The sequence below is a fragment of the Cydia amplana genome, chromosome Z, assembly GCF_948474715.1.
Source record: "Cydia amplana chromosome Z, ilCydAmpl1.1, whole genome shotgun sequence".
In the NCBI taxonomy this organism is placed as follows: domain Eukaryota; kingdom Metazoa; phylum Arthropoda; class Insecta; order Lepidoptera; family Tortricidae; genus Cydia; species Cydia amplana.
Genome location: NC_086096.1, coordinates 14,747,992 through 14,762,887, shown reverse-complemented (window position 1 = coordinate 14,762,887; position 14,896 = coordinate 14,747,992). Strand labels below are relative to the sequence as shown.

Below are 14,896 nucleotides of genomic sequence, written 5' to 3'. Positions count from 1 at the left end.
TAAGTATAGCTGGAGAAGTCAGAAAAATGGTGTGCAACACCCCTGACACAACACCACAATGCTCAGGCCATTGCAACACACAGTTTGGAAACCTTTGGTTTAGTCTAATTTAAATCAATTTGTTTTAGGATCCTATCAAATGATTGCTATATAGTTAAACATTTGATCCAGTTCAACACAATGTTGCAAACTGCCAGCTGATTTGAAATAAGAAATTCTTAAGATTGCATGATATGAATGTAGTATAAGTATTGTTGTCAACCAAAATGGGTACTTATGATTTGTTGGTCAACACTTAACTGTCAGTAGCAGACATAGGATTCTATGGGGCAGAATATTGTGGCAGGCTGGGAGTTCCTGTATTGATCAACTCAATTATCGATGTTTCACTCATATACTAGTCATCACTCCAAGTTTTGTTTGTAAAAATAAAATTTTATTGAAAGTATTTACATGAAACATAATAATAACTAAATTCCCTTCTTCTTTGTTATAAAGGGGCTTTTTAAACTTTATTTATCGATATTTTTTTTAACCTTTAAAATACTTTGAGTAAAGTTTAATATCAACCTCAAAATAATACTTTCAAAAATTATATGTGACGTCCCACGGGTAAAGGTACCTTATGGCCGTTGGCGCTTACGCTATTATTAACGCCGCTCCGCCGCCGCGCGCTATTATTATTGCGGCGCTATGCGACGTAAGCGCCAAGTGCCATAAGGTACCTTTTGCCGTGGAACGTCACATATGTAGTTACAAACTAAACTAGGGCCAATCACTAGTATTAGGGCTCATTTAGACGGTGCGAGAACTCACATGTGAGTTTCATTACATTGAGTGATTTCATCGGTTGGCTGAATTTTTGTAACCTCAATGGTTTGCAATGTAACTAAAATTGTATACGAGTTTGCACACCGTCCAAACGTGCCCTTAGGGAAAAGTATTGATAGTTTAATTTATCAATATAGGAACTCCCTACTTGTCAATAAATTCCTTCCCATAGAATCCGATGTCTGGTCATAAGGATTCAATTGTCAACAATTGACAATCAAATTGTGTACAAATATTATCTATTGTGAATTGGAGAAGCACCGACTGTCCTTTTAAGCTTCAATAAAAGACTGTCTAAGCCACCAGTAAAGAATACATTTGCCTGCTCTGCTATATATATGATATATATTTATATATATAACAACTAAATATCTGAAGTTATCCATGTTGTATCAACTAAATACAAGTTATAGTTATACATATGGATTCACTGTATGTTATTATTTTAAGATTGCCTATAGACTATCATGATGTGCACTTTTAAATGGCATTATGTCTTATAAAAAAACTGTGAATTTAAGCTTAAGAGAGCTAATAAGGAACTTTCACAGAATCACTTACCAGTCATCTCAATAGAAATTGATGTGGTAACATAAACTTACAAAACTTTAGGTAATACAACTAAGCAAACTTAGTAGTGTCAGTTGAACAAATTTGCCGTTCTTGATTGATTAGAGCATTGTAATACAAGTACAAACTTTGAATGTTTCATGTAGTGTGCAGTAATAGGCTTTATAGAAGAAGGGCGTGACGACGAATAGATATTATATAAGATATTATTTTCAAACTACCTGAACAGAGCTGATACTACGCGGGCTTATAACTATTCGGGAGACGTAACGAATTAATTATTACAATACGTACCGTAAACACATCAATGTCAACCACTGTATTTAATGATAGCAAAGGATCCGATCCATCACATACTAAATAACCACAGTAATTTAAAATACTATTTTTCACACGTTCTAATTAGTATATACTATACGTATAATTGATAAAAAATATAAAATTTTGTAATCACTCATACGAAACACTTCGTTGACAACTGATCATGTCACTTAGCTAAAAAAGCTAATACAGATAACAGTATACCATAGACAACGTAGGCCAATCTTAAGCTATTAATAGACTATCGGACCGGACCGCGACCTAGAAAGAGATATATGTTTCTCGCTCTCACTTATGGGTGCGACGCTCAAGGTCGCGGTCCGGTTCGATAGTTAGTTATTACTATTAATGTGATCTACAGACATATCGACATGTACTCGTATATGGTCTGTGCGGAAAGAGAAGAGTCGTGAAATGTTTGAAATGTATGGGGCCGCCCAATACATTCCACAACTCTTCTCTTTCCGAACAGACTATATTATACTACTATTTTAAGTGCCTATTGTATATTTAATTATTTAAGTACTGCGGAATGGAGTATCGAGACAAACCACTGTGGTTTAACGATGCTTTTGGATCTAAATATTATGTAATTGTGATTTATCTCTAATGAATAAATAAAAATAATAACTCTTTGCGTATCGACCTCGCTGTAAAACGATCTTATACTGAAAAACTTCGAACGATCTTTTACTGACAAGATTTGGTTGACCAGCTATACTTTTCTTTTGGGTGCTAGTACTAGTTTAGATAGAATAGTAGGATGATGTGCTATACACGTGCGTCCGTGAGGGACAAAACATATGCAATGCGACACTATGATTGGTCGAATTTATTTGTTGTCCACATAGAAGGTAGGATCCTATAGAACTGGTATACGCGTGCCTCCGTGAGGGACAAAAGTGACAAAACATAGGCAATGCGACACTATGATTGGTCGAATTTATTTGTTGCCCACCATAATACATACTAAATTTGCGATGGGGAATAAAAAAATCTGCGACTGTGACATGGACAAACAATAATAGCGCTTTCGCTGCTACTCCTACTGAAAGATACATAAGACTCCCGTTCGGTCATTCCCCCCACCCCTCAGGGGCAAAATTTGTTTAACCCTCGTGGCTTGAAACCATTGCAGCGCTCAAGGTTCCACTTTTCGAACCACTCGCTACGCTCGTGGTTGAATTTTGGCCAATATATGCCAAACAAATCGCCAACTGATATTATTATTATTTTAAGAAAAAAATATTTTAGCATAAACGGATAAGTAAGTACTTTATTGTTACATCAATCAACATTTTTCTAGACACTAATAAATTGTTTTTGTTCACAATGATAGTATGATATACTAAAACTATAGTTCGTTTTTTTGAGCATTAAGCCCTTGCTACACGGTCGCCGACAAGCCTTCTAACCGTCTGACCTTGGTCAGTTTTGGTCAAATTTTGTTGGAAACAACTGTCTACACGGTCCGTCCAGACCAAGGCCACGCGGTCTGAGGGGCTTGTCGACGACCGTGTAGCAAGGGCTTTAGAAAGAAGGTAAGCGATCTTGACATGTCTTTTAATTAAAAAACGCTTGTTGTAAATCAGTAACTATTGTTTATGAAAGCTGAAGAATATAAATGATCGTATTAGATTAATAATTGTTACATATTTGCCGTGACTTATTTTTAAAACGTGTTTTTCAATTAAAAGACACATCAAGATTGTTTACCTTTTTTCTAATGCAAATAAAAAAATCATAGTGCGCGACAGTATCTCGCTGTGAGATAGACTACCCGTCCCTCTTTAATATATTAACATAGAAAGCGCAGAAGTAAGCTTGTGTTCGAATCGGCAATTTTTGCGGTAAAATTTTGAAGTAAATTATAAGTAGTATTGACCATGCTACATTAGATAATTACGTTATTATCAACAATTAAAGGGTCTGATAAAACTTGCATGCTTACTTCTGTTCAGTTCTTTCTAATGCTAAAAAACGAAGTACATATAATTGATTCCATTCTCATTCAGGATTTAAATTTGGATTTGACGACTGGTCTGGCCTAGTGGGTAGTGACCCAGCCTGTGAAGCCGCGGTCCTGGGTTCGAATCCCAGTAAGGGCATTTATTTGTGTGATGAGCACAGATATTTGATCCTGAGTCATGGTTGTTTTCTATGTATTTGTGTATTATATATATCGTTGTCTGAGTACCCACAACACAAGCTTTATTGAGCTTACCGTGGGGCTTAGTCAATTTGTGTAAAAATGTCCTATAATATTTATTTATTTAAATATGTAGTTGCTTTTAGTTACACAGTTTTTGACCTTATATATTTAGTGCCTTTTGGCAATTAGGTAGGTATATTAGCTATCTAGGCCTCAATAATCTTCTGGCACTTGTTATCAGCACTCACGTTTGAATACCCGAAATGCCTCCTGAAACAAAAACACACTTTATTTTTATGATAACATTAGCACACTCTATACACATTCTTATTAAATTAGAAGATTGTAAGAGTAGGGCTTTATTTTTACCACAATAGATTACAGCTTAGTTTTTAATTTTAGTTTGTAATTTTTATTTTAAGGCTTTTTATTATTTGTTACATACTACTTGTTTGAAGCGCTGGTGGCCTAGCGGTAAGAGCGTGCGACTTGCAATCCGGAGGTCGCGGGTTCGAACCCCGGCTCGTACCAATGAGTTTTTCGGAACTTATGTACGAAATATCATTTGATATTTACCAGTCGCTTTTCGGTGAAGGAAAACATCGTGAGGAAACCGGACTAATCCCAATACGGGCCTAGTTTACCCTCTGGGTTGGAAGGTCAGATGGCAGTCGCTTTCGTAAAAACTAGTGCCCACGTCAATTACTGGGATTAGTTGCCAAGCGGACCCCAGGCTCCCATGAGCCGTGGCAAAATGCCGGGACAACGCGAGGAAGATGATGATACTACTTGTTTTAATTGTTAACATGTTTACAGCAACAATCGTCTTAAATGACTTAAATTTATAAACACAGCCATGTCCATTTCTTTGGCACACCCAACAGCCCAAACGGCTGGAAGGTTTTTGACATACGAGGCGCCATTGAATTCTTCAGAATTATGGTCTCTTAGCCCACCTACCCTTATACAAATAATAACATACTAACGTACAAGAGATACTGTTTACTTTTTTAAATATTCAATGCCTCAGGCTAATTTAGGGCTAGGTTTATGATTTTTTTTTTGTTATTTAATCTCTGTTTTATTAATAAATTATTATTCAATAAACATTGTATTATATGTGTTAACAATTTAAATTAGCTTTATAATTATTAAAGTACTTACTTAAACTTAGGCTGGGCGAGAATTGTGTGCGTCAAAAGCAACGCCGCTAGGCATCCGAAGCTGAACATTACGGTTATGCCGATCACGGGGCTAAACTGAAACCCAATAAACAATTATTAGCATCAAATCAATCATAATAATATTCAGTATTTATTATAACAGTATAACTAATGTATCCAGTGATGGGCCGCGATAAAAATCGACATCTAAGATCAGCTCAATGTTGGGGGCAGAGACTGCAGTTAGATTCCATTGGACTTTATTAACATATAACTATAATTAACATATAGCCAACTTGCCACTTCCGTACCCATATTTATTAGTATAATATTATACTATCTCATTAACCTACGCGATCGACTACATTTTAAGCGACTACAAAAGCAACGTGGCACTACCTAATCTGTTTTTTATATCACAGATACTACATTATTTGTAAGATAATAGGGCAGCTTGGGTAGTAAATTGTCCAATAGTTGGCGTGATATTGGCGTGTCATTTTAGAATCTGGGATACCAAAGGAGGCCTTTGTCATGTGACATGTCACATGACTCATGTCGACTACTATAGTAGTTTGTGTTACAAGGGATCAAAATGATATATTTCCGTCAAGGGTGTACATTGAATCCTGAATGAAGCGATGGATTCTAAAGTAGAATCCTGAGCGTAATGAGGGATTCAAGTGTTAACGCCCAAGACGAATTAATAATTTTGATACCGTGTGACACATACTGCTTTTCACATCAACTATGAGGAAAATAAAAAAATCTTAGTGTTGACACAATCTGATGCTTAAACAGATTATTTAAGCTAAAAAATAATGTGCAAAAAATTTATAGTGTGCTTGAACAGAAGTTACTTTGATCCCTCCTAGCAGGTAGGAAAAGTGCCACTTTGATCCCTCCTAGCAGGGAAGAAAAAGCTCTTTTCCGAATAGGTGGTGTGAAAAATCTATTTCTATCTAAGGAATGACCTAAAAAACAAAGGAACCCCGGGCTCACGTGATTAAATTCGCTGAGACTTTGTAGGGGTGAATAATTGAATATCGTTAGTGGCATTCAAATACGAAGGATTTTTAAAGTTACTGAAAAAGTCACGAACTTTAATTGCTGTTGAAATGAAGTAACATAATGGGTAGCTTTTAGTTTTTAATAATATCCATTAACGGTTGTGTTTTCCTTGTCTTGATATGCTATAGGGAATCAATTGGTATAGGTTTATTGAATACAAATAAAAAATAGTCATTCTTCCTTGTCCGGGATTAGAAACCCACGTATTGGAATTTGGTCCAGTGTTAAAACGAATTAAGTTTCGGTTTCGGAACTCCATCTAACCTGCATCTAACTAATAGTAGGTAGGTAGTTAAAAGAAACTACCGCCTGTATGATGTGTGTTACATGCGTTTATAAAATGACACCCACGTCCCTGCTACTTAGGTATTACTTAACAAGGACTGACATATTTATTTTAACCGAATATTATGTCGGCAAGTTTTCGCAAAATTTCCATATGAAAAAATTAAGCTTTTTAAATATTTTTGTTGAAGATGAAATTTTTAAACATTGATGTTGCCTTCGTTTCCTGTAATTTCCGTCATCTTTTAATAGTTTTTGGTATACTTCCCGCAATTTCCACATAAGTAAACAAAATACTTCACACCTAACTGTGGGATTGCTTTATTCACTTGAGGAAAATTATCCCGACACGGGTGTCGTCAGCGACACCGTATACGACACCAGTTAGGTATGTGCATATTTATAACGTTGACCGCACAAAAACAATACTAAATTAGTTTAACTATTGTATACCTATTTACCCATTGACGTATATCTCAGGACGGGCTTTACTGGCACTAAAAATGGTATTAGTTCAGCGGTGTCACTCACGAATTCGTGCCAATCGTGCAGTCTAAAGATCGGTTTTCCTAGGATAGCGGTGCCGTCATATAGCGGCCGTCTCCATACTAAATAATACGGCTAAATATGGATGTCGTAGTATTTGTATGGAGACGGCCGCTATATGACGGCACCGCTTTCGGAGGAAACCAAAGCTTTACTAACGCAACTAGTTGCGACCAATCGCGCGCGTGATTCGAACTCATCAACCAATCGCGTTGTAACGCTGTCACACCGCTGTACTGGCCTCATTCATGCCCCATTCTTATTGCCCGTAAGCCTGTCCTGAGATATACGTCAATGTATTTACCGAAATGGTAGCCCAAAACAAAGTATTACAATTAACAGCGAGAATTGGTTAAATGCCTCAAATTTTAGATACAACTATATACTATTTTTCGTAAACCCGCTCCGTGCAACCGCGCCAGATAGCGGACACCCTGAGGCATTACATACTGCCGTTTTGTTTTACACTACAATGCTAACAATAGGTCTAAATGGAGGATAATTATAATTACAATATCACATTTACCTGGTTAGCACACTCGAAGTCCCAATTAATATTTAGTAATTTTTCGTAGAGAGTTACAAATCTGCTAAAACTGCAAACTTCTCCACAGTATGGTATTTTCAGTACGTGCGGTTCTCGGATATCAGTGAAATTCCTGTATGAGATTCTGATGAAATGTTGGTTTGTGTTATTAGCTGCAAAGAAAAAGAATATGCAGTTAGAAAAAAATATGATGAATGTGTGGCGGCATGGGCATACGTTTTCAGTTTTCACAATAGATTTGACTTACTTTCGCAGGCCCAATTTTTATAATAAGGTTAGTCGCACGCCATAATCACACCGCGTACCGCTCGGAACGAACGTTACTTTGTTACTTACAATATAAAAGCTCCATGAGAATAGTTGACGTGTACACGGGGCAGTTATCATCGAACATGCCCAGAGCATTGAGAAGACTCCCAACGGTGATATCGTGTCCACTGTATATTGCCAGTTTTACTGTCTTAGAGTAGCCCTTGGGATAGGTCAGAGAAGTGTTAGCCATGTTCATCACAATCTCCTGGATCAGCGGACCGACCTTCAGACGCGCTAACAGTGGAGTCATCGTCGGAATCCGGAAACTGAACAATAAAATAACTAGCAAATAATATATACTTATAAATTCGATTTGCACGTGACACGTCTTCGTTTACAATTCAACAAGTAAGAAAATGTCAAGGGATATTTCATACCTATAACAGGCCGGCTCTCGCATTTCGTCAGGGTATACGTTATGAGTCCAGTTTGGTAGAGTAAAGTTATACAATCTCTCAATATTCAAATTACTGTAGACAGTTAAGATATCGTAATAATCCTTAATCTTCTTGCCCGTATATGCTGTCATATAACTGAAAAAAAAAAACATTTTAACACATTCAGTGCCAGCGCAAGCTACGCGCTACGAGCGTAGCCGGCAACAGGAAAAACGCCTAACATGTCGCTGGCAGTAAAAGTGTTAATGATAACAAAACTTAGGGACAAAAGGTGATGATGATGTTTGGTAGCCGAAAATCGCTTTTGGCTAAGGATAAGAAAGACACACCTCTATTGTCGCATTTTGCCACAGCTTGACCACAGACGCGTGTTTAATGATCACCCTTCATACTTGATTATAATAATTTTTAAGAAAAAAAAACCGACTTCTATGCGGCCCGGTGAAAGATTATTGTAGATGGTGCGCTATGTAGAAAAGGAAGCATTTCGTTTCTGTAAGGCTCGCAGTTCTAACCTAACCTAACCCACTTTTGTTCGGTTCTGTGAGGATAGCAGTTCAAACCTAACCTAACCCACTTAACGGCGCATGCGGTGCGGTGTACGGGGGTTTGAGCGGGAGGGGTTTGGCCTCATCATACTTTATACCTACATTTTATGGTAGGTAATCATAGTGGTTTATTTAGTTTAGGTATCATGGTGGTTTTCCAGGTCAAGGTCCGGGTTTTGTCCGAGTCCGGGTCCGAGTCTGGGTCTAGTCCAGGTCCGAGTCCGAATCCGAGTCCAGGTCCGGGTCCGGGTCCGAACCGGATCCGGGTACGAGTCCGGATCTGGATCCGAGACCGGGTCCCAGTCCAAGTCAGTCGAAATTTGAAATCACCAAACATGTACTATGCGTCGTTGAAGAGTTCTGTTCTGATCATCATCAGCAGTTCCAGTTCATCAAATGCGACGGTTTTTAATGTTAATGCTTTATTTTATGATGAAAATACAGAAAATTCTATACGTGTGCCTTTAAGATTTGAGGATATCCCTCGATTTCTCATGGATCCCATGTTCAGAACTTGAGCTTGACATAAATATGGCTTAAAAACCTAACTTGCTTAACAAACATAACGAAAAGAAAAAATCGCCAAACGCGAGCTATGCGTCGTTAAAGAGTTTCGTTCTGGTCATCATCAGCAGTTACACTTCCTCAAATGTTACTTTTTAAATGTATATGCTTGATTTGTTGATTAAAACACAACAATCACTATATGTATGCCTTTAAGATTTGAGGAGTTCCCTCGATTCCTTATGGATCTCATCATCAGAACTCGAGCTTGACAGAAATGTGGCTTAAAAACTAAACTTGCTTAACAAACATAACGAAGAGGACAAATCGCCAAACGTGAACTATGGGTCGTTGAAGAGTTCTGTTCTGATCATCATCAGCAGTTCCACTTCATCAAATGCGACAGTTTTTAATAAAAATGCTTGGTTTTCTGATGAAAATACAAAAATCTCTATACGCACACCTTTAAGATTTGAGGAGTTCCCTCGATTCCTCATGGATCCCATCATCAGAACTCGAGCTTGACAAAAATGTGGCTTAAAAACTTAACTTGCTTAACAAACATAACGAAGAGGACAAATCGCCAAACGTGAACTATGCGTCATTGAAGAGTTCTGTTCTGATCATCATCAGCAGTTCCACTTCATCAAATGTCACGTTTCTGAATGTATATGCTTGATTTGTTGATAAAAACACAAAAATCACTATATGTATGCCTTTAAGATTTGAGGAGTTCCCTCGATTCCTCATGGATCCCATCATCAGAACTGGGTTTTGACAAAAACGGGACCAATCTGTATGAATATACATACAATCAAAAAAAGAATTTTCAAAATCGGTCCAGTAATGACGGAGATATGGAGTAACAAACATAAAAAAAAAAAAAAAATAAATAAAAAAAAAACATACAACCGAATTGATAACCTCCTCCTTTTAGATTTGGAAGTCGGTTAAAAACTGAGCACCTTGTGAATCAAACTCTTGCAGACTGTTGCCCCACGACATTTCCCTTTTGGCCCTGAGGTTAATAAGCATCTGGCTTGCACACACAATATGTTTTTTTATTATTATTCTTGAAATTACCAATATGAAAAGATTAACTTTGTGCCAACTGCATAATTTAATGATAGATTAAAATGTCAGCTCTACCTCTGTCACATATTAGGAAAAAATCAATTTAACATGCATGTCCAGACAAAAAACTCACTCCATCAGGTCTTGATATTTAGCAAGTCTTTCTTTATGTTCCTTAGAATCTTTGTATTCTTCAAGAGCCTTGTCGTATGCAGCACATTTTCTTTCCATAGCTAGAACTTCATCCAACTTATCAGGAATGGTATGGACCGGTATTGGCTGCCACATTAATTGATTATCCCAAATGGAATTTCCAACAGGAGGGTACATTCCTGAACATTTAAATATAGTGTTGGAATTAAATAAGCTAAGGAAATACTTGTTAAGTTTAGCACTTGCAATATTAAGTCACTTGCTACATATAGATATTAATTGCTATTTAAAATTACCATTTATCAATAAGTAAATTCTAGGTAAACATTATGCTACCTGCTAAATTAGCTTCTACAGACATCAATGTGCGATCAACATCAGTAGACCTCACTCTAACTTGAGTTGGATCAAATGTCGGAGACACCATTTTCTGTAACAAAATTACAAAAAATATAAATATTACTTCGCTCAGTGCAGAAGCATGGCCAAAACTATAAAATAAAAGATGAAATACAAAAGTGATAATATATTGATAATATATGACACCTGATATGTTCTACTGGCTGGGTAGCCGGAATGTCAACTTATAATAGTTAGAATATTATTTACAATGTATACATAATATAATATATGCCATATAATTAAATACCTACTATATATATTTTGTTTGACATGTATTGCGTTATTTATTTATTCTGAAATTTCTGAACTTATCTTATAAATTGTTGGTGTTAATAGTTCGTATTGTTTTTTGATTATCATTGTTGACATTTTATAATTATGTTTGCATGCTACATTATTGACGACCATAATGTAAATTCATATAGATTAGCGCAAGAATAATTTATACTGTAATTTATCATTATGAAATAAATAAACTAAACTAAATTAAATAATAAGTGTTTTAAACTCCAAAATAATTTTGTCACATAGAAGGATACTTGGTTAAACCAATAACATTGAGAATTCAGGAACTTGTCAAGTTCATTATTATAATCAAGTGAGCATGAGTAAACTAATTTTAACCATCAATTATGAAATAAAACATGAACAAGAAAGAGTGAGTCAATTATCTACATGCAGTTTAGCAAAATAGTAATGGCCTTCAAACCTGAAATCTGATTTAGAAAGCATTTAGCGTTACTTTTAGTTGTTAGGAAAATGAGGTATAAAGCATATCTAGGAGGATGATGCATATCTAAATCATAGAGAAAAAAATACCTAGATTGCTCACTCCATACATCAGTTTTAGTACCAAAAAGACTATTAGCATCTAGCATCGAGTAGTGGAACTATCAGTACTGCTACTTGACAATAGATGTAGCACCGACCGGAAAGTCTTATGCTGTTGCTGCTACATCTATTGTCAAGTAGCAGTACTGATAGTTCCACTACTCGATGCTAGATGTAAACACTGAAATTAATAGTCGAACTGTTGTATGGAGTGAGCACTTTTTGTCTTATTATATTTCTCTATGTCTAAATCAAATCACATTTGTGAGTTTTTAAGGCAGGTTGACTATGTAGCAGCTTATTTTTAAGATGTACAAATTGTAGAAACAAGTATGTTGTCACGATTACTTACCCCATACCTTTCCCTGAACCACTTGCCTAGAGCGTAATGTTGCCTCTTGCCGGTGTTCGTCAGCTGGCCAAACTTGACCGGCCACAAGGATTCGTTCCTGTATGGATCGGTAGGATACATGCCTACGGGGGTTCTGTCGCCATGTCGAAATATTACTGCCGCGTACTGCACAATCAAATCTTCCTGCGGGTCTTCGCACAGTGAAACGCTCAGTAAGGTTAGAATAATTACGAATCTGATCATTTTAAATACACATACATTAACCCTCGAAAGCAAAGTTATTACAATAGCTTGTAATTAATAACTAAATAAAACGGTTAAAGGAACTGTTCACCATAGCAATAAATCAATATGTATGTAAAAATTAAATTAAATTTAAACGTAGGTAACGGTGGTTAAGTATCGAAGCCACATTTAAGGTTTTATATAAATTTATTCCCATTCGGCGCTATGTGCTGATATTTTTCCAGCATCCGAACATTAAATGCCATGAAATGACCGACTAGGCACTAAAATTAAACGCTGCTTCATGCCACTTTGCACCCAGCTGCAGCTACAATGCAATGTAAAAATGGTAAAAATAACACGATAATGATAGACAAGACAAGAAAAGTCAACAGTCAACACAAATGTCGTTTGTCAAACTACTTTACCACAGACAAATTAATCCTCATATCCTTCTACACTTCTACAATCCACAACGTGTCTACATCCATTAAAGTCATAACACACTATCGCACCGCACCGCGACCTTGGTACGTCGCACCCAAAGAGTTTTGTAATATATGGTCACACCCATAAGTGAGCGCGAGAAAGAGAAAGGAAAAGGCGCGAAGTTCAAATTTTGTATGGGACGATAGAGTCTGGCTCAAAGGTCTGGCCAGTCTGGCTAGCCAAATTATTGTTGACAGAGTTGACAGATATTTCCTTGTTGTATCACCAATTGTCTGTGATTAAAAAAAAGCTAAAAGTCTGTTGTTAATTTATGTCATTCATTCAATTTGTTTGCGGTTTATTTTAAATAATATTAATAATGTCTATACCGAGTGAGGTCCGCAAACTATTATTTAAGCTCGTAGATAACTACGACAATGTGCGAAGTCGACGTATAGCGTTGTATAACGAAAAACTGCTATGTTTACAAGTCGTAAACAAATTGGGAGGTTGGTGCTCTATAAATATAGCTGGTCAAGCAGATCTTGTCAGTAGAAAAAAGGCTGCATATCTGAAAAATGTAGGCGCGAAGGGATACCGTCCCGTAGAAAATTCACAGACATACAATTCGCGCTCGCGCTTGACAGACAGCTTAAGTATGCGAAAGGGAAGCCATCACGTATATGAACATCCCATTAGTGCGAAAAAGTCAGACTACCAATGAGAAAACGTAACCACTTTTAAGTTTGACGACGGCCGCGGACGGCCAAGAGCGTATCACGGTAATTTTCAAATTGAAAAATATACACGGATTAGGACGAAAAGTATTAAATAAAGTAATTCAGTGAAGATGGTGTCTTGTAGTGTGCCGGATTTCAGTGTTACAGTGCCAAATAATACAAGCAAATACTCATTTCAGAGGATTTATGATATTCCGAGCGAAATTTTCATAACGATATTTTGTCAAATTAACAGCGTAAAAAGTGTAAGAAGCCGGTTTATAATAGTAGTTTATGCAACAGTGATATAATAAGGGTTCTTAAAATTCAAGGGTCGAAGTTACAAAACGAGACGTAGTCGAGTTTTGTAAAAAAAGACCCGAGAATTTTAAGAACCAATTATGAGCTGTTGCATACATTACTTTTTCTATGACAGCTGCAGCAAAAAAAAAAAAAAAAAAAAAAAAAAAAAAAAAAAAAAGTTATTATTAAAAAAAAAGAGAGTTATTATTTAAAAAAAAAAAGAGTTATTATTGTAAATGAAAACATACCTCTTTCAATCAAGATGATCGGAACTTGTATCTTTAAAAAAAATAAAGCAGTTGTATTATACTCATAAGATGACTGCTAGCAGTCATCTTATGAGCCTATAGACAAAGCATTCAAATGACATTGCTTTAGATATCACTGTCAGTCATTTAATTGCCACATTTAAGTGCTGGAGTAGAAAAAGTTCATTATAAGTTTTTCTTCCTTCGTGTGCTAATATTTTATCATATTAGTCTATAATTTAAAATATTTTGTGTAAAACATAACCTGTTACTTTACGCTAGGGCTTGACAAAATGTTCATATGACAGTATCGATAACTTGTCGGTATATTAATAGCTATGTAATTATTTCTTCACAAGACATCATTAAAGCTTTTATAACCGATTTCAAATAATAACGATTGTTATACCTTTTTGAAGGTGCTCATGTTTAGCGGTAAATTTAAACTTCACTTTCCAACACAGTAAGAGTTACATTAAGATAAGTCTGCAATGATTTTGATAACACACGCAGTGCAAGTGTTATTTATACGTCATAATGTCGTAGAGTTTTAACGTTTAAAATAACACATTTGAAAAAGTAGTCGATAAAGCAATCAAACATCGACAGATTATTAATATGTTGTAACATGACATCACTATTTTTGATCTCACATAGACAATTTACGCACACACTTGCATTTCATTTTTGGTCGCACTTTTGAAGATTGACAGTTGTTCTAGTCATATTAATTCTATGAGAAAATTTGAATTTCGCGTCTTTTGTTACTGACAAGATTTGCTTGACCAGCTGTATTTTGATACTTAGCATTTAGCATATTTGGCATAGTACTTATGTAAATTTTTTGGTAATGGATTGATTAATATTACGGTATCATCGAGCTAGGTCTTATTTAGACTACATTTAATTTTT

General features: G+C 36.0%; 2 protein-coding genes across 3 annotated transcripts in view; both read right to left on the bottom strand.

The window, feature by feature from the left end:
• The window catches only part of LOC134661820 (uncharacterized), a 78,068-nt gene extending 76,189 nt beyond the window's left edge, over nucleotides 1-1,879 (bottom strand). Inside the window, exon 1 of the mRNA XM_063518014.1 lies at nucleotides 1,696-1,879. The gene's annotated coding sequence lies outside the window, so the exon portion shown is untranslated. The remainder of the gene's footprint in view (nucleotides 1-1,695) is intronic.
• A 2,162-nt stretch (nucleotides 1,880-4,041) lies between these two features.
• LOC134661177 (prostatic acid phosphatase-like) lies at nucleotides 4,042-12,350 on the bottom strand. Of its 2 annotated transcripts, none has more exons than XM_063517140.1 (8): nucleotides 12,061-12,350; nucleotides 10,812-10,905; nucleotides 10,456-10,654; nucleotides 8,176-8,331; nucleotides 7,823-8,064; nucleotides 7,466-7,638; nucleotides 5,039-5,133; nucleotides 4,042-4,144 (listed from the first exon to the last, which is right to left on the bottom strand). In XM_063517140.1, the coding sequence occupies exons 1-8, from the start codon at nucleotides 12,301-12,303 to the stop codon at nucleotides 4,081-4,083; spliced, it is 1,266 nt and encodes a 421-aa protein (XP_063373210.1). In that variant the 5' UTR covers nucleotides 12,304-12,350; the 3' UTR covers nucleotides 4,042-4,080. The 2 variants fall into 2 exon arrangements, with proteins under 2 accessions (XP_063373210.1, XP_063373211.1); XM_063517141.1 differs by having other exon boundaries at nucleotides 4,072-4,144; nucleotides 7,544-7,638.
• Nucleotides 12,351-14,896: the final 2,546 nt, after the last annotated feature.